Source organism: Scomber japonicus, chromosome 22 (assembly GCF_027409825.1).
Source record: "Scomber japonicus isolate fScoJap1 chromosome 22, fScoJap1.pri, whole genome shotgun sequence".
Taxonomy (NCBI): domain Eukaryota; kingdom Metazoa; phylum Chordata; class Actinopteri; order Scombriformes; family Scombridae; genus Scomber; species Scomber japonicus.
This window is the reverse complement of record NC_070599.1, coordinates 11,876,860-11,897,085: the sequence shown is the minus strand read 5'-3', so window position 1 is coordinate 11,897,085 and position 20,226 is coordinate 11,876,860. Positions and strand designations below refer to the sequence as shown.

Genomic DNA, 20,226 nt, shown 5'->3' with positions numbered 1-20,226 from the left:
GCAGCTATTTCACAGGTATAAAAAAATGTTCTCCAGTTGTGGAACGGAAGTACATTTTGTCAGGTACTGTAATATTTTACACTTTTGAAGTATTTCACACGAGTTCAACCCACTTCCGTGCTACTTTATTCTTGTGCTTTACTACATTTGAGAGACAACTGTTGTACTTTTTATTGCACACTATTTAACAGGTATAAACCTTATCTCAGTTCATAAAAAGATGCATATGCTGTAAAATACCTAGAAATATTGCCCCTCTCTGACCAACTACTGCAGTAAAATGCTACTTGTATATAAATACATTTGTAATGTGTACTATTAAAGTGTATAATAAACTGTGCTTTTCTGCCCAATGACTACTTTGAATTTTGGCAATGCAAGGCAACTTTATTTATAGAGCACATTTCATTACAAGGAAACTCAATCTGTTTTACATTTAAAAAGAGGCATGAAAACATCAAGCATATGCAAAGCAGCACTAAAGAAGAAAGATGAAAGAGGAAAAGTAGATTCAAAGATAATAAATAAATAAAATTGTGGTAATAAAGAAACTATATGCATTTATACATACCCCACAATGCCTACATACACACAGACACATTGTGAAGCCTCCATACACACAAGCAAGGTCATGTAGAGCAGCAGTCACACTACCAATACACACACACACACACACAAACACACACACACACTGGCCTAAGAAAACAGGAATGTTCTGAACTTAGCTTTCACTGTGGATACAGTTTTTATAGATTGCAAGGCAGCTATTTTTGTTGCAACCAGAAAGCCACTGAAGACCTGAGAGGTCTGATGGGAGTATCACAATAAAGTTTTGAAACGTTGTTTTTCCTCTCTCTATCACATTTAGCCTACTCTAAAAAAGTTCAACATTTTCCTTCTGTAACATAGGCAATACAATGTTGATATATATCTGCACTTATCACTTTGTTGTTTTAGTAAGGGTCAGTCTAGTTTGTCGTAATGGCCATAAAGGAATAGCCTATGTCACATGAGGGGGCAAAAAGCCTTCTATCAGTAGCTTTGTGAGGAGGACGTGTAGTTGATAAGGATTTGCCCTTTGGCAAACAATCCATTTTCTTTGTTATGACCAGGTCGAGTGAGTCACTTATGGAGGACTAGACGAGAGGACGGCATTGTATGAGCCATGTAACACTGCCTTCAGGCTACATGCTTTCACCTCTGCTAGTCCATTTGTTTTCTGGATCTGCGAGGCTTGACGTTCACAGGCGAACAACCTTTAACCTTTGACTTCACATTGTAATTGACTGTTTGCTACACAATAATATTATGTGTTTAATAGCCTATGGGTACATTGGTGCGCGTGTAATTACACTTTGGCTAATGTGTTTGCATCCTTTAAGCAAAAACATAATTTAGCTAACGTTATAACGGCAAACATAATTTAAACATTTTATAAACATTAACATTTATTGTAATAATCTATGATAAATCACATCAGAATAGCTACATGCCATATTAAAATGTTTAATGTTCAAGTTTCACGTCCTCGATCAAGTCCAGTCTATACGTCATCACGCAGGACCGCAACTTACGTGCCGCCTTCAAGCGCTCTTTGACATTTGTACACCGGGCAGTCGTGAACACAACTTTCAAGTGAAAGTCTTAAAAATTAACCCTATAACTGAAGTCGTTGTGCTGATTATTATTTAGCGACACCAGACAAGTTGTAATGTTACTGCGGTACCAAAATGTAACAAAGAAAAAGCAGGTTAAGTAATGGAGTGAGGATGTAACTTTTTGTTCCTGCACATCCCAAACGTCACATCTTAGCGTTGTTCCTGCTTTCCCACATTGCGAGAAGCTGAACAGTTAAAGAGCAATATTACACACACACACACACACACACACACAAGGCAATTATAATGCTGTGAAACATTACAGCTGCCTTTCTTAGTGTCTCGATAAAATGTTCCCCTGTGACTTTGCGTGGGGAGCGGGAACTGCTGCGTATCAAATAGAAGGTAATGTAAACACAACCACGTTTATTGATAGGCGAGTCTGTTTTCGTAATATGTCAATATATTAAAGTGTAATATCATCACCACCTGTGTTAGTCCAATAGTATAACACTACAATAGAGACCATAGTTAACATTGATGCCTTTCGTTAAGACTAGAACTTGCTTTCAGTGTGTGTGTGTGTGTGTGTGTCTGTGTGTGTGTGTGTGTGTGTCTGTGGTTGAGTCAATTGTTTCAAGTCTGTTCTAACTTCAACTCTGCATTGGTTTGTGGTGATATTACAGTCATTGCATTAAGTTGCTATTTGAGTGATAACATGATCCACGGTCCAAACCACTGACAAACTGAACATCATAGGCTTAGTCAAGATTGTACTTCTTGCAGAGCTTTTGTATTAGATTGCCCTAAACTGCACTGGTGTTGTGTTCACTTCTTGTAGATGGCACAAGATAGACAAAAAGCACAAGGCATGGTAATTTTCTCAAACCAGAGATTGTGTGTCTAAGTATCATATATCCAACATCTTGACATTAGCGAATATTATGTTTGACTCTCAAAAGCCACATTGCAAAAAGCTACAATAGAAGGAGTAAAACTAAAATGAGAATGTGTTGGAATATAGTCAAAATACATTCAGTGAAATCCACAGACACACTTTAAGTCCCAACTGAGACATTACAGTGATTCTTATTTGTGTCAACATCCTACCTAATTTTATGAAATTAAACAAACGTTATGCGTGTGTCTAGGTGGCTGGCAGGCAGATAGCAAGGGACCAAGTATCTGGGACACTTTTTGTCACAAGAAAGGCAAAGTGTTTGGGGATCAGACTGGAGATGTGGCCTGTAACAGCTACGAGCTGTGGGAGAAAGACCTGGAGTGTATCCAGCAGCTTGGACTGACACACTACCGGCTTTCTCTGGCGTGGGCCCGCCTCCTACCTGATGGGAGCACAGGACATGTCAATCAAAAAGGTATTTCTATTTTTCGTTTACTCGAAAGACCAAGTGCAAGTTTATATGATTTAGATTCCATAGTTCTAGTGTTTTACCTTATAACCCATTGACAACCACTCTGTCCAACAGGTGTACAGTACTACAACAAGGTGATTGACGATTTGCTGGCCTGTAATGTATCACCTATGCTCACACTATACCACTTTGACCTACCTCAAGCTCTCCAAGACCAAGGGGGCTGGAAATCACCAAGTATAGCAACCGTCTTTGATAGCTATGCTCAGTTTTGTTTCCAAACATTTGGGGACCGGGTCAAACTTTGGATCACTATAAACGAACCATATGTGTGCGCCAAACTGGGTCACGAAGATGGCATCCATGCCCCAGGGTTAAAAGAACCAGGAATTGCTGCTTATGTGGTTGGCCATAACATGCTGCGTGCCCATGCCATGGCCTGGCATAGCTACAACTCCTTATACAGGCCTAAGCAGAAAGGTGCTGTGTCTTTGGCTATCAACAGTGACTGGCTTGATCCACTACACCCAGACTGTGCCGAGGATATCGCTGCTGCTGAACGTTACTTTGCGTTTACACTCGGATGGTTTGCCTGGCCGGTATTTGTCACTGGAGATTATCCAGAAATAATGAGATCTGCCATTGATGCTCAAAGTAAGAAGCTGGGATACAGTGGCGACTCAAGACTGCCCAGTTTCTCAAAGGATGAACCTGCAGTTTTAGGGACGGCAGACTTCTTCGCCTTGAACTATTACACATCTCGTAAAGTCAAGGCGAGAGAGGCTTGTGAGCAGGTGCTGTGCATGAAGAGCGATCGAGATGCAGAAGAAGTCTTGGATCCATCTTGGCCTATTTGTGGAGTGTCCTGGCTGGCTGTAGTGCCCCATGGCTTAAAGAAACTTCTCAAGTACATCAAGGTAAAATAACTACTAATAATCAATCTCTTGCAGTCATTTTCATTTCATTTTTCAATTGAAGTCAACAGACATAGTCCACATCACTAAAAATCACCCCAAACAAGACTCAACCACATCCTTTAATTTACCCTGAATTCAGTCAGTTGAAATGTGAAGTCATTTTTCTTATTTCTCTTTGCGTCAACCTGAATTGACCGACAAGAAAACAAATCGCCTCCAACCAAATGAGTAGAACACTGACATTTGTTTAGTGTCTTGCTATTGATTTTGTATGCAGTAATCTCCTTTTAACACCTCCAGAAACACATTGATGCTTCATTAGTGCTGTCACACTGAATGAAACAGTTACTTTGCTGAAAAGTGTTTGCAAACGAGCAATTTCCTGCTGTTGTGACTTGTCACAGACCATTAGCTTGAGTTTGGCACTGTTGAAATGCCGCTTAACGACACACCGTAGCCCAATCTGTCTCCCTCTAGAATGTCTGACAGCCGAGATGCCTTGTTTGACAACAATATTTGCCCCCTGACTTTCCAGGACACTTTCAACAACCCAGCAGTCTACATTACAGAGAATGGCTTCTCTCAGGTGGGGCCGCTGCAAATTGAGGATGATCAGCGCTCTGAGTTCTACAAGGACACCATCTTTGAAGTGGCTAAAGGTAACAGCTGGTAAATCTATACAACTAAATACAGTTAAACAAGCCAGCAGCAGACAGTAGTTTGGTACAAACCAATGGAGCATATGACAGTTGAAATATGATTTATTTCAGCTTTTATAAACTTTCTGCATATCATTTTGGTGTGAGGCTTGCAGCTGCTAATACAAATATTGCCTGACAAGTTGCCCTTTGCTTGGATCACATTTTCTCTGATGCACCTTTAATCTTCCTGCAGTCAAGTGTAATTGGTATAATACAGCAATAATACAAAGATTGACTTTTGTTACGCACATATTTGACAAAAACTTTTCAGAATGCAAAATGTGTATTTTTTTTTAACTTGGAATGAATTAGGTAGGTTTTGCATTCAATTCAAATTGGAGGAAAACTGTCATTCAGCCAAAAGCATTCTATATAATTCTTCTTTTTAACAAATAAAAGACCAAAACCCACATCTTATATGCTGTTGCACTTTGCCCGAAGCCCAACCATTCCTTCTAAAACTCTTCAAAATCTGGTCACAAATACATAGTTTTCCTTTTTAAGGCTGGATTTCCTCTAACAGCTGGTAGTGTAGTTTTCATTAAATGTTACTGAAGCAGGAGTAAAAAGGCCTTTTTGACAGCACACATTTTGACTTGTCATTCTAGCAAAAAGTACAGGTGTTACTGATAATATTAAAGACAGCTTCGTTCTGTTCAAGTGTTTCAGTAAGCCATGACGATGGGACAGTGAGCCAGCATTCACAATACCAGATGCCTGAGACTGAAAAAAGCTAAATGGAGTTCAGCCATCAGTAATTATTTTTGCCTATAGTGCACTTGTAGACTCCACTTTAAGGGGTGGATGAATAAACATTTGGTACCTTAGTGGGTATTTACAGCTGCATTATGTGGAATTGTACTCAGAAGAAATGATAGTGGGTGAATGGCCTATGAAGAAATTTTGCCCACGTCCAAGGCCAAGGTGGGCCCAAATAGCTGTAGGGTCATGCCATCAACTTGGGGAAATGGAGCAGAAGGCAAGAAGTAACTGAGATCCAGGAGTGTAAAGTACCCCCGTGTGGAGAGTTGCTTGTTGGTTTGATCTTCTAAAGTGGACCGATTGAATTTCTTGGCTGTATTTGCAGTCATTTTTGCTAAAATCAATGTGGAGCATGCACTCATCTCTCCCTGATCTGCCTGCAGGCTGTTTATTGCCATCTAAGGTTGAAGATGTAACTTAAATGTGCTGAGCCTTTCTTGAAATTGCCTAGTCAGGTCAGACTCTGTTGTTCCAACATCTCTCTTGACTGTAATCATGGAGAGTTTTTCATCTTTATGGATCCTTTCTGTGGCCATTGGGCTGCACAAACCTCTACTTCCCCAGGTTGTTAAAGGGTTGTATATGTATTGAGGAGGCATATCTTACACTCACTCTTAGCACAGGCTTTGGCCTTTGAATCGCATATGACTGAGTCAGCCCTGTCTTCGCTGCTTTTGGTAGACAATATATCACAACTGTGGACGACATTGGGTTGAGTTCTGTGTTCTCAACATGTGTTGCGGTCATCATATGTGGGCGCAACAACCCAAAGCGTGCTGCATGAACTGACCACTGACTGCTTGGATAAAACATTTCTGCATAGATTTTTCAAAGTGGCTGTGAGTAATCTTTTTTAGCATTTGTTTTCCTTTTGTTGTGTGCCTGGTGTCATAACATCATTATGGAGGAAAAAGGACCTCACTTTCCTCTTGATCTCCATGGCTGCACAGCTTTCTTTTTTCTTTTCACAGTAGCGTGAATACCTACACCAAAACTTCTTCTTTTTTTCCCCCAGAAGTCATTTTGATTTCTGTTTTTTTGTCAGATTTTCTCAACCAGGGTGGTGTGAAATAGCCAGACTCTCTTAAAATTATGGCTTCTTACCAATTCCCAGTTTTAAATGTGGAGACACTGATGGTGCTTCTCTCTTCCTCCTCAGGTGCCTCTTTTTATATTTTCTGCTTTTCTCTTTTCCTTTGCAAGATTGCCTTTCAGCTTTCTTTCATCATAGTCTTCTTCCCTCTTTCTCAAATGCTTTCCCATTGAAAGCATTGCCAAGAATATGTAAGTTGTCGTCAGATTTGTAGGGCTAATTAACTAATTCTATTATATATCCATGCCCAAAACAGCAACAAAATCACTCATACAAAAGACAGATATGCACTGAGATATAAACAGTGTGTACAGTGATTAACCTTCAACAAACTAATCTGGCTGTTGAAGAGCAGAATAGCTTGTATAAAACATATTGTGTTCTGTTCAATTCAGGCTTTGGCTACATAGTCAATATTTGTTGACAGTAACAAAAGGTAACAAGGTTTAGGAATATAAGTAACTTGTTTTGGTGCCACCATCTGGCCAGTTAATGTATTTTAATGCTCAGAATAATAGAAGGTTGTCAGCCAAATGTAGCTGCTCTAGGACTTATGGTCTGTGTAGGATTGCATAGCAGTCACTTAAGGATAGATAAAGAAGAATATGTAACATTGTTAGATGCAATGTATCCTCTGAACTACATAGAGTTCTACTAAAAATCTCTTCCATGTAAAATGTGGTATAAAATGTTGCCATTATTGAGTTATACAAAACACAGTTAAGGTCTGACTTGATAAGAAATCACAGTAGGCTACATTGTTGTCACTTGTTGCAAATAAATCTCCCTATGCTGATATCTTAATAATGACAGTAATCTTTTCTCATATCATGTCACACAGATGGGATTGTTTTTCTTTAAAATACTACACTATCATCAAGTCTTGTTATGTGACCAGAATTACAAGTCTCTAAACTCTCTGTGTCCTTCCTCGTGCAGCTATTGGAGAGGATGGTGTCAATATCCGTGGATACTTCGCATGGTCACTGCTGGACAACTTTGAATGGTCTGATGGATTCAGCGTTCGTTTTGGATTGTTCCATGTGGACTTCTCTGATGCAAAGCTGACTCGAGCTATGTACCACTCTGGACGGGAGTATGCAAAGATCATCTCAAAATACAAATCTAATCAATCCGGATGAGACAACACAGGCATCAGTGTGCATGGATTTCTTAATTATGTATAACTGTTCAAGAAAAAAGAAAATATACTATATACTATACAATATACTATTTGGTTTGTTTGACCTCACTTTTTTTCAATGTATCACCTTTTGAAAATCTTCAGGAAAAAAAAGCCAGTGGTAGGTTGATTTGATTAGCTCTGTAGAAAATCTGACTTCAGCAGGGGATGTGAGGACATGGGCAGAGAGTGTTAAGTTGATTCAATGGAAAAGAAATTAGTATTCCGTCCTGCCCAACTCCCAGTCAATCTGCACAAGGTTGCTTGTGAAGAGGGGAGCGTTTCTGACTCAGAGGGCCAAGGCAGCTGTAAAATCTCCAGACCAAGCTGCTACAGACAGTTCACAGGGCTTAAGAGGGAACTTGTAAGAGTACTTTGTGTTTGTCGGGGGTTAAAAGTAATCTTCAACTGAATATAGAATACTTGCATTGTACGCCAGAAATTTCCGGTTGACTGGAAGGTTACCTGACAATTGTAGATGTAATGACGTGGTCTGCAGAGAACACACGTTAGGACATGATGGGTTATTTTTTGCTATTTACAGACAAAGGGATACAATGAATGTTAATATAGATGGCTTTTGTGAAGTGTAGCACGCCCACATGAGAATAATAGTGCCTGAGGAGTGAAGATTGACTGTGCTCTAGGAGATGCCTGACACACACTAACGGTTAAAGCCCAGAATGACTCATAATACAGGTTCTGATCAAATGATTTAATGACCTTTTGGAGCAGGCTATTTAAAATACAAGGGGAAATTAAATCACACATTATACAGTACATTTGGTCATCTTTTTTAAATTCGACATAAAACTGCTGTGCCAGCTCACCTACAATATTACATGGGAAAGCACCCATCAAAATAAAATAGCCGACTCAGTCATTATAATTCCGTCAGGCGGGTAAAGCACACTTGAGCAGACTCAGAAAGGATGCCAGCTGAAAGCAACAGATGTCCTACCACAGGAAGAGTGTGCGATGCCATTTGTGTGTGTTCCCGGACAGCTGTGCAAACTCTACTTTAAGAAAGAAAAAAAGGGAACAAAGCAGAAAGCCTCCCTAAGGCCTTCTATTGATTATTTGTGCATACTGTGGTTAAGGTAGGATTATTTATATGGAGTGCTGAGCAATGGACTGTAAATGTACTAGGCTGAGAGAGCCCTATTGAATATTAGGCTTTGATGTCTGTGTGTTCAGGTGTGTCTAAAAAGGACATTTGACATTGTAGACAATTTATTATTAATAAACCTCTAATGTAAACCAGCTTGATCTTTGTTCCCATCAGCAAACAATATTAACAACCAGGGATGAACAGTTTGATGGTACTTGTTTATAAGCCTACATTGCCACCTTGTGGTATTAAAGGGAACTACAGTTTTGACTTCAACAGCTCAGTGCACACTGTGCTGTAGCCCTCCACAGTGTGGTGTCACATGATGTGCTGCTTTGATTAATAAAATGCATCCAGTTGGTGTAACAATAAACAACTAAAGCAGTTCCCTAACCACAATACATCATAGATTTAACACAATTAATATTTATGCTCTGATGTGAAGGAAAATGTCATTTATATTCTGTGTTGGGAGACTTTGTTTGCATTAATAAGCATAGTGTATCGTGACATCCAGTTGGCTGTGCATACTATTTTCAACAGATGTGAATAATACCCTTGTGGCCCTCCTCCATCTATGTCAAGCCGAGTGAGATTTTCCTTTGTCTTATGATGAATAACAAGCTATTGTGGAGCCATGAATAATGCCATCGCTGCTCACATTAGAACTTCTTTGCAGGCTGCTTTGAAGCACAAAGTTGAAGCACATCTCGAGCTATTCCAACTCTAATGAAGTTCATCTAGTATCTGTGGCTTTGCGAGAAGCTGCTGTGATCAGTGCAGAATAATGTTGAAGGAGCACTAAAGCTTTACAAAACATGCATCCTGCCAGGTAGAAACAGCTGCAAAAGGACATCCGATTGGTACTCGAGCATGCCGTTGAAAAAATTGAGTCTCCTTTGCCAAAAAAAAAAAGAAAAAAGAAAAGCAACAGAAACAGAAACAAAATCATAACTAAAGCAGATTTGGATCATGTTTCCTATGATTCATCAATGCAGCCCATGGGCAACTCAATTCCCAGCGAAGAGTTGATTAGTAATTCTACCAACTGTCTCCTAGTATTGATGGATTCCATCTCCCTCTATCACTGGCTAGAGGTAGCCGCATTGGTGAAAGAGGCACCACTGCTGTTGAATTGATTGAATGAAATATGAGCAAGAAGTTCCTCTGCACTTAGTGAATGTTGAAATTAGCCATTTGAGGGGAACTGAGGAATAATATGTGCCTATTGCAGGTTGGAAAGCTTAAAACATTAATTAGCATTTAAATAATTCACTCTTCCAGTCTCTTTAATAGCCCAACTACGAATATTCAACTTCAATTCATTACAGCGGGGCCGAATTTATTCTGATTAGGCCGTGATGTAGAAAGTCACAGTGGAAACCATTTCTAAATGTGCTTTCCAATTAAGCGCCAAATATATCATGTGTATAGATAAGTTGCTTTTGACAATGAATTAGTACGTTTAATTGTAACATTCAATCACATTCACTAGCGGAGATTTACCCTGAGGAACATTCTGGCAAATTACCAAGAGAGGCCCATTTGTATTTGACCAAACTTAACTCATTACATTTTGACAGGCACTATGAAATATTCAATAACTGGGAAATTCATTTACTTATTATAAATTAACTAAATAATTTAGCTGCTAATAAACTGTGTTCATTGTGAATTAGATGAGAAATCACAATCTCATGTGTTGGCGCAGTGCTTACAGGTGCAAAGGGTATGACTTCTGGCAAATAATTACCTTTTTCTATTTACTGATTACCCTCATATGCATATTCCCTGGAGAAACAGTATAATTAGATTGTTGCTTCAATATCAAGATGATGAGACATCAGCCACTCCCTTCCTCTAGAGCACAGATACAGATCTATCTCTTCCCTTCCCCTCTCCCTCTTCCATTGTCTGGGTCTCTCAGTCAGCTGGTAAGGGACCCACGAGAGGCCCAAACCACCACTCAGCCAGTCTTCTGTCTTTCTCTCTCTCTTTCTCTGTTGCTCTTTTTCACTCACTCTCTCTCTCGAGCTCATCATCTCCCCCACTCCTAATCGCATTGCTCATTTTCCAATGACAAGAGAGTATGAGGAGAGAGGGAGAAAGAAAAAAAAAATACAGCACAAACTTCTGAAAATCCCATTGACCTACTTCGCCAGACATTTCACTGGGAATTCATATTAGTGCAAAAGAGTTAGAAGAAGAAATGTTTTCTCATTTTTCGCCCCTCCGTCTTCCTCACAACCCCCGCCCTGTCTTTCTCTTTCAGCTGGAAGCCATTTTCCTCACATCCCGTATTTGATCCTGTATGTATGAGCACTACAGTACATTATAGAAGTGGATAAACGCCTTACCGTGGCATAACCAGCGGTTTGGAAGCTCTGTCACCACTTTTGACAGCGGTGTAAGAAGCGTGACATCGGAGTTATAAAAATTGCTTTGGAAGACCTCGTCTATGATTGATGAATTTGGCGGCAGTGACTAGATTGAGGGGGATGAATGTTGCTAGGCCTCAAAGACAGGAAGTGGAATTATGACAGACCCATACAGAGAACTAAAGTGGGGAGAAAGGGGGAATAAAAAGAGAGAAAGGCAATTCAAATCTTTTCTTTTAAGTCCCTCCCCGAGGGACTGCAGATGACCCTGCTAACGACTGTCGAAATTCTAACTCCCCTGAATATGATGGCGCTGTGTGATGGGAGGGGGTTCGCAGACCTGCCTGAAAAATTGAAAGCTCCTAGAATATTCAGCTAACCCTGTGCGCTCAGTTGGGGGTGGTGATGGGGGTGCACATGCTGAGATTGGTATTCAGGGTGTGTGTGTGTGTGTGTGTGTGTGGTGGGTAAGCCCAGCGGTGGTGGCAAGAGAGAACCCCCCTCCGTTTGTCTGTGTGTGTGTGTGTGGTGGCCAATGAGCTGAGTGCTGTGTCTCGTGGGAACAGTGGTAGGAGTGCGAGCGAACATAAGTGAGGAAGGGAAAGAGACAATTTATGAAACCTTTAGAACCAACTTGAATATAACTGTGATGGAGGTGTGGTTATCAGACCTGGATCCAAGCAGAGAGACTAATGACGTGGATATAACCTCATGCTCCCAATATGCAAACACAATGTCATCAACAAAGAAAGAGTGGAAAATTCATCTACTCTAAATCTCCACAGAAACTTTAGAGACAGACGGCGGGTACCTGTGGGTCTTATCTGTCTGCAAATAATAAAACGAATACAGGGGGCATATGCTTCATTCCACATTTACTCTGGCCTTTCATGTCCTTCTACAATCATAGATTTAAAGTAAAATCCCAGTTTCATACAACCCGAGTCCAAGTTTTGGTCATCATTCCTATTTTTATTTCAGGCTTTTTAAAAACTTTATCTAACAGACAGTGTCCAGGCAGGAATGGAGGGTGGAGAGAGGCGTAGGCCACTAGGCCCCTGGCTGGAAGGAATGTCATGGACATTGCAGTTATGTGGTAGGCCACCAGAGTGCCCCCCATCATTCTTATTGATAGTAATAATACTAAGTTAATTGCTGAGATTTGGACCCACAGTAACATCGCTAAAAAGAGGTCAGACAGGGCAACAAACACAGGCAATAAGATGGCCTAACTTAGAGTAACATGCAAGCTATCCATTGTAAGCAATCACAGTTTACAGACCAATTTCCTATTTCATTTAGTCTTGAACTTAATAAAGATGTGAGGTATTATTACCAACAATTTAGGGAATGCAGTGTTGATGTTACCTTCAAATAAGGTGGATCAGTGAATCCCAACCTTTAGGACCCAGAAAGGGTACCTGCTGGCAGAGGATGTGATCCAAGGCTGTGTGGAAACAATATGCTTCAGCAAAAAAGCTGAATAATTGAACTTTATAGGCTGTTAGTGCGGTAGTTACCTTGAAAATGGCATGGTCTGTCAGTGCAGCATTTTTCTTCATTACTCGCTGTCATGCCTACAAAAACAGGACACTGATTTTGAACTCAAGTGCATTATCCATACTTGAGGTAATCAGTTTGTCATCACCTCCTTAGCTAAGCTATTTACATGTGTTAAATCTTCCTGATGCTATAAGCTAGCAGCTAACATGAGCAAAAAGAGGCCTAAGAATTTGAGAGAGCTTGAAAGTCTGTAGGATGTAGTGGAAATATAGTTTAGTGTGTGTTATACATATCCAAACATTGGTTTAGACAATCCTAGGTTTAGATTACCTGTTAGCATGTTTACGGTCAGACCTCTCGTGTGTCTTGCCTAGTTGGATTTCAATGTTGGTGTGTTACTTTGGTAAGTAAATCAGTAAATCACCCAAACCCTAACCCACAAATGATGGTCAAAACTATGAAAAAGGATTTGAGTTGTAAAAAACCATCCTTTGAATGTTAAATATCTCGTTCAAGGAAAGAGGTAGCTTAGGGACAGCTTATCCCAAGTTACAATCGGCACATCTAACAAATCTGACAGGTCATCTTTTTCTTGCAGGTTGAAATAAAATGCAAGTATTTCCAGAGACAACAAGTGGTTCCTCTGGAAAACTCCACATTTCGTCTCTGATTAACTGCAGACGCTTTAGGTTCAGGCCATTTCTAGACAAGGAGGAGAGAACGGATGCATGAGGTGCGGAGCAACAGTGCGCGCGGACTAATTAACTCTAAGTGTTGTACGACATGCTCCCTTCTCACCCGTGTTGTCACTCAGGGTTTGAGTGGCGCTAATGAGAGAATTATCTAGCCTCGGACCCTGGTAATGCATTCAAATGAACACCAGCTGACCTGACCTATGAGATGGCTTTTTAATCTCACCACTTAATACCAATCAGACCTGCTTTCTCATGTGCCCACAGTGGGAGGGCCCTCTGGTCCCAATGCCGCCATCCACTATTTTTTTTTTTTTTTTAGCTGTTGATCTAAGGGAGAGCATTAATTGTCTTGGATGACTTAAGGGCCTTTGCTGATATTATGCAGAGAGAACCTCAGGTGTGAGGGATAAAACAGGTGGATATGGCTTCTAAAGAGTTTCCTGGGCATCAAAGTCAAAGTGTTTGGGTGTGTGTTCATGTTTGTGTGTGCGTGTAAGCCCCTTATCATGAGAACCCAGTTGAGGATTAAGAAGGTTAATAAGGTCATGAGTTTGCAACAAAAGTCTGTGACATACAATAGAGCTTTGGCATTGTTGGATTACCATAATCATCATCCTTTGGTGCCCGAACCTGTGACTCAATTGTTGTGTTCACAGTGTTTCTAGATGCAACACAAATGTTCTGCAGGGGGTGGGTTGGGGGAATTTAATAATTACCTGCTGGTATTACCAATTTAAGCATTTATACTTGAGCAAATAAGCCTGTGTTTCTAATTGGATCAAGGTATTTTCTGTTTGTTGTCGAGCAAGCTTAACAGTGATGGTTTGTTTCAGCCAGACGGCGCTGAACTTGTGGGCAATATGAGCAATAAGCCCTTTCAAGTGTTTGGGCTGTAGCCGTTTTTGTTTTGCCAAGTGCTCGAGGTAACAAATAGCAGATCAGCCAGAGTTCAAGGCTGCTCGCAAAATGGTTGGTGCGTTTCAATGCCTTTTGGGGAGACTTTTATTGTTATAAATCTTGTGGCGTACTCGGAGCGTATATGTTTGAGCGAGTGTGTTTGTGTGTGCCAGGGAGTCTAACGCTTGGGTACAGCATCTGCTTGTGTAAATGGAGGATTAGAAGGGAAGTGCACCATCCTGGCCTGCAACTATCCCACACGGTGCAGACAGAAGTGTGTTAGGATAGAAAGGGGGAGAAAAAAAACAATTGACGAGTCTAATGTGCAAGGTCTTTCCACCTCCCTGAAGTCATAAGAATCTATATTTTTATATTGTTCACAAGCAGTCAGGATTTGCCTGAATGGGGCCCAATTAAAAGGGATTTAGTAGGATTTGTATTGCTGATTCAAGAAGGTGGTTGCAATACCTTAGGTAGCAATTTTACTCTGAAATGTGAACTTCTAATTTCTAGTATTAACTCAGGAGTAAGCCTTTTGGAGAGTGTTGTCATCTTGAAGGAAGCTGTAAAAGATGTTACACTAAATGGATACAGTAGCTTGATTTCAGCTAGTTTGGATCACTGCAGATGGTATTTTTGACTGCTCTGCATATGTAATCAAACCTAGTGTCAGAATAGTGTTGTAATTATGGTGGTTGAAAAGTTTTGTGGTGATGACTTGTCCAGACACACATGAAAACAGTATTTAATTACGTGTTACAAGGTTGGGTGTATTGTATAGCACATCTTTACATGGCACTACTTGACAGTTAATTGCACAGCAGACAATACAGATCAGCTGGTGTGTTGTGTCATGCACATGTGTGGCAGAGTTGCAGCTTTTGTCTCTCTATCTCGGCCCACAGGCCCATTGTCATGCAGGCGCTCAGGTAACAGGCCCAGTCGTCACTCATCTGCCTGACGGCCGCTGCTATCTGTCCTGACGGTGACTGATGATGGGAGTTTGGGATGGGAGTGTGTGTTCGCACCAGACAGTGTGTCATACCAAGGGGGGTCCATGGCAGGGAGGCAGGCAGGAAGGGAGGTGAGATGGATACCACCATAGCTGAGTGCTGGGTTAGTGGCCAGTGGGCTGTGCTGCATTCACTGACCGTGCCTCTGAGCAGTACGGGGGGGCTATTGGGCACAGCAACCAAGCAAGAACAGTGCTGGGGAGATGGATCAGTTGTGACATGGACAGCATGACACTGAAAAGAAAGTTGGAGTCGGCAAGCTGGCACTCTGTAATTCAATGGCATGGAGTGCTAACAAACAAATATGATATGGTTTGAATTCACCAGTAGATGGAAGGATTGTCACACACATCTTTATTATTACCCTAAAGCAGTGGAACTAAAGTTGAATGCATTTGTATTTGAGGCAACATCAAACAAGAGTGCTCTTTTGCGAGTAATGCTAACAAGATTGCGGGTAGCGCTATTTTTCGGACAGCAAAATTTAAGACAGGCAGGGCAAGAAATACAGGTGATGTTCATCAAACAAACACATCAGTTGAAACTTAAGTAAAAATATATCCTATTTTGTGTTAGAATTCGTTGTCTACATACTGAGCGGGAAGACCATGTCTTTTATATCTGAAAACTAGCCCTCCATCAACTTAGGTACATTTTTACTTGTTAAGTTGTTTAACATCATATTTCAATTAAATAAGGTTAAATTTGACTTGTTTTCCCAGAATTGAAAATAATTAAATAGTTTTTCTTCTTGCTGCCAAGAAAAAGTTTGGCAACTGTTTTTTTTAAATGACAGTGGTACAGTCATAGGTATAAGAATCAGCAACTTTTTTTTGTTGAAAAATCTGACATTTTTTAAAGACTGAGGAAATATGCTTATAAGTTGACATGTGCAATTTTACATATATGCACGTCAATGCACACTTGAATTACATGAATGCATGTGGACTTTTGTGTGTGTTCTTATGCGTCTGCTGTCCGAGAAGATCAATGCGTCCCCGGTGATGTTGTCTTGCCCTCCACACGTGAAGTGAATGGAGGGGGAGGTGGGGGGAGAGTAGGACGAGAGGCGCGCACTAAATGGATGCGATGCAAATGGCACCAGAGGACATAGGAATCAATTTACCTTATTGAAATAAATGAGAGCAGCTCAGCCCTGCCATGGCGTGTGTTCTTTTTTTTTTTTTGGCCGCCCCCATTGTTATTGTAATTAACCCACCCAACCCAAATCCCTGACCCTCCCTTCTACAAACACAGCCAACCCCCCTGACAACCCTGTCTGTGCCTGCCTAGGGTCCCTTTTACCCTAATGAAAAAGCCTTAGAGGTGCCCAGGTAAAAATGTAGGTGCTGTAATGGTGATTCATGGCCCTGGGTGACATGCTAAAAGGCATGAGAGATCTGCCTAGGAGAGTATTAGGAAAGGGTATTCCATGTATGAGCTCCAACACCCACACTTTAACATACATACACACACACACACACACACACTCTCACAGAACCTCCACCTGTAATGACTTACCGTCATTCCCTTTTACCAACATGCTCTCATGTTTATAAACTCCCCACTCTCCACATTCACGGAATCCCAATAACCAAAATGGACTCCACATATCGTTGGAATGACCTCAGACATAAGTGACCAACGCAATGTATATTTTATATAGTGATGCGTGACATCCTATTGAAAATTTGCCATTCTTTTGTTTAAGGGTAGGCCACATTGACGCCTGAGCTATAATTCCCAATGGCATGGGCATTGTATAGGGGTCTTGTGGAATGGATCAATAGTTAGAGAGAGCGATGGGGTCACGATGGAATCAATGCTTTGGACAAACGACCTCCAGCTGCCGCCTGCACCTTCCAAGCCGCTAGACACCTGAGGCGATCTTTACTGAAATGTCCTCTGCTGAAATGCCACAGGGCCACGGGCTGCTGAGCAGTCACTCATGCAGGGCTCCCGAATCAAGCGGTGTATGCAAACCGGGTCTGCTGTCATCCACAGTGAAAGGCCTTGGCTCAGCATTACTACATAAACAAAACTCATGCACCTGAGAATGTCAATTACTTGCCGCCTGCCCCTTTTGACGGCCCCGTGCTTGATGGCCAAATTGGGATTAATTTGGGGAGGATGGGGGCCAGTTTAGAGGTGACACCGTGTCGTTCCACCCTGAAGAGAGAAAGGCGGCGGTGGCATGGAGAACAGGAGCAGCGGGCCGGCTTGATTGTTCCCCTATTACGCTGCACACCATTTTGCATAAGCGGCAAAAGGCACTGATGAAAACAAGTGGTGGTTTCAGGTCGGAAGCAGACACCCAGAAAATGAGCTTTTTTTCCCCCTTTCCCTTCTTACCCTTCCGCTGGGCCGCATAATTCAGAAGAGCCATCTTGTGGAAATGTCATCGTGTGGCGGCGGTGGAGCAAGCAGTGTGACAGAATGCTGTAACGCCTCCCGGGCTGGGGCCCTCGCCACGCTGCCACGCCCGAGTCGGCCTGACCTTGCAGGTGCTGATATATGCCGCCACACTGGTGTCAAAAAATGGACCTTGCATGCCTCTTCTTCCTGGAAGGTTTTAGCCACCGACAGCTAAACTTCTTTCCTCGATTTGGGTTCATGGAAAGGTGGATGCATATTTCAAAGCAAGGCTATATGTTTATTTGCTTGAGGATATAGATTTCTTTCCTTTTTTCTTCCTCTTCTTTTTTGAATAGAGGTCAATTCCCCCCACTGTGCATTCCCTTTATGCACCCACTCCCTATTCTTCATTCATCTTACCTGCTGACACATCTGACAACATGCTGCTGTATTATCATCTCCCAACCCCCAGCTCTATACCTTCCACAACAACACAGGGCTGGCTCGACTCTTCCACCCCTTCTCTTTCTCCTTTAGAAAACTGATTATAAATGGTCAATTTGAAAATAGACTGGAAAGTCCCCAAGGCTGCTTGCCTTGTCAAATTGAAAAGGGACAAGGACAAGTCAGTCGGCTTGCCCCCTGTCCGCCGTCCTGATATGTCTGAGGCAGGCATACGAGAGGGAACATAACAAATTCCCCCCATGCGGCGGGTAAGGCGATGGCGGATGACGAGGGAGGGTGGGGCGGCAGCGAGCTGAGGATCTTCAACATCTAGCCCTCAGCATTTATATCACAAGTCTCCACAAAGAGTCTATGGATCACTCCAGTGGGCTGGTGTTGGCAGTATCAGGAAAAGCCATAGGCTGTCAGGGAGTATGTGCCTTTCATATTTCACTGTAGACAGCCTTCCCTTCTCCCGGCCTCACTCACAGCAGCCTTTGAGGATAATATCTTCAAATATCTCCTTGCCATGCTGAGAGGCTATTTTTAAATAGATATTTATTTCACTCTCTCAAATGTTCTTCCTCTCTCTCCCCCCTCTCTCCTACAGGTATAGCTTTACCGCTCGTGACCGGTGGAAAAATCGGCCCAAAACAGAGAAATGCTTGTGGCAAGGCAAGTATTTCTGTCAACACAAACCTATGAGTCTTTTTTCTTTCTCCATTTTACTCTCCCATTCACTTTTCTAAAGAGGAAATCTTCTTTATCTTTTTTTTTTCTTTTCTGTAGTTACAAACCAACAAACCCCCACTACATTTAATTTAAAAGCTGAATAAACATGATCTTTGTAAAAACGAGCTTTGGCGCTGCGTCCCATTATGTTGAGTTCTTGTCTCATCAACAGAGTGGGTAAATACTTGATTTCCCAAGTCTTTCAGTGATTTGCAGTGACTTCTTTTGTTAACAGTAGAGTCCTTTTCTGATTAATCACACCCGTGAGATGGAAAGCACCCTTTGATATAGCTGAGATGTCCATTGCTGCATGATTCATCAGTGAAGACCTCGCAATCAGATGGGACGTGGGCTTTTTCCCCAACACATATCCCCTCTCTCCACAGAATACATTAGAAGAGTGTGAGCGACGGAATCATCAGATACCAGGAGGTGAATTGAAGTGGTCATGAACCTAGTGTCAAACTCAAATAGCTGAATGGCGATAGATAAAACAAACAAGGAACGTGAACTGCTTGCAGAGGGAGTCGAGGAGCCGCATGCTGCGCTGTCGAGAACTTTTACAGATAAGGCCTGCTAGCCCTGCATCGCAATTGGGCTATTATCGAGCGTGACCCCTGCTGGAACTGTAACATATGACCCGAAATTTATGTATTGCATGAACTTTCTCCCCACGTAGCATGACATGAGTTATGTTTCATGTTGAATTGTGAGCTGTCCTGCTTTCCCCCTGGGTGCATCGTCCTCCTGACCCACTGCAAAAAGAAAAAGGTGGATGGAAATTTATGTGCAGTGACTTTCCCTTTGGGCCGAATGTTGCTATTAGCAATATGACCACGCTTCAAGTTGAATACGGCAGAGATAGAATTCACAGTGATAGAATACACAATAAAGACTGTTCAATCAAAAGCTTTTTACTCTTAGTCCTTCTAGGTGGGCCTCACAAATTGACAGCTTTTCCATCTGAAGTGATTTTACTTTCATGTTTACTATTGCAGACACAAAAATATGAGATAAAAACAAGATGCTACAACCTAATGCTTTATTAGCCTCTTCCCGTATTCCCTGACGATTGTCCCTTGCACAGTAAGCACATTTGAAGTTGTTGCCTGTTATTCTTTATCTTATTTGGTCTTCTAACCATGGTTAATAGCAATTTTTCCTATCTCCCTCCATTTCTGGGCTAAGCCGGGTCTTAGAGCTGGCCCTCCGTTTTACAGAGAGGCAGAAAATGCTTGGGTAAGCAGTGAAAGGATTCCTCCGTTGCTACTTCAGGTAGTCCCCTCCCTCGCTTTAGCTGAGATTTCTATCCCAGGCCCTTATTATCACCAAACAAGCACTTTTTGATGATGATAAGTAATAGCCACATCCCTGCGTGTAGGACTCACTTCTCAGGGGAGTAAGGAGAGCATGCTGGTCATTTTTCTTGCCTGTTTCGCGTTCAGCAGCGATCCTGGGGAAAATAGAGGCT

The 20,226-nt window shown here is 41.7% G+C and overlaps 1 protein-coding gene across 1 annotated transcript; it reads left to right on the top strand.

The window, feature by feature from the left end:
• Nucleotides 1-1,837: 1,837 nt before the first annotated feature.
• Nucleotides 1,838-7,666, top strand: gba3 (glucosidase, beta, acid 3). Its single transcript, XM_053343403.1, has 5 exons — nt 1,838-2,003; nt 2,750-2,974; nt 3,086-3,888; nt 4,424-4,547; nt 7,384-7,666. Exons 1-5 carry the CDS (start codon nt 1,949-1,951, stop codon nt 7,584-7,586), a joined length of 1,410 nt encoding a protein of 469 aa, XP_053199378.1. The 5' UTR covers nt 1,838-1,948; the 3' UTR covers nt 7,587-7,666.
• Nucleotides 7,667-20,226: the final 12,560 nt, after the last annotated feature.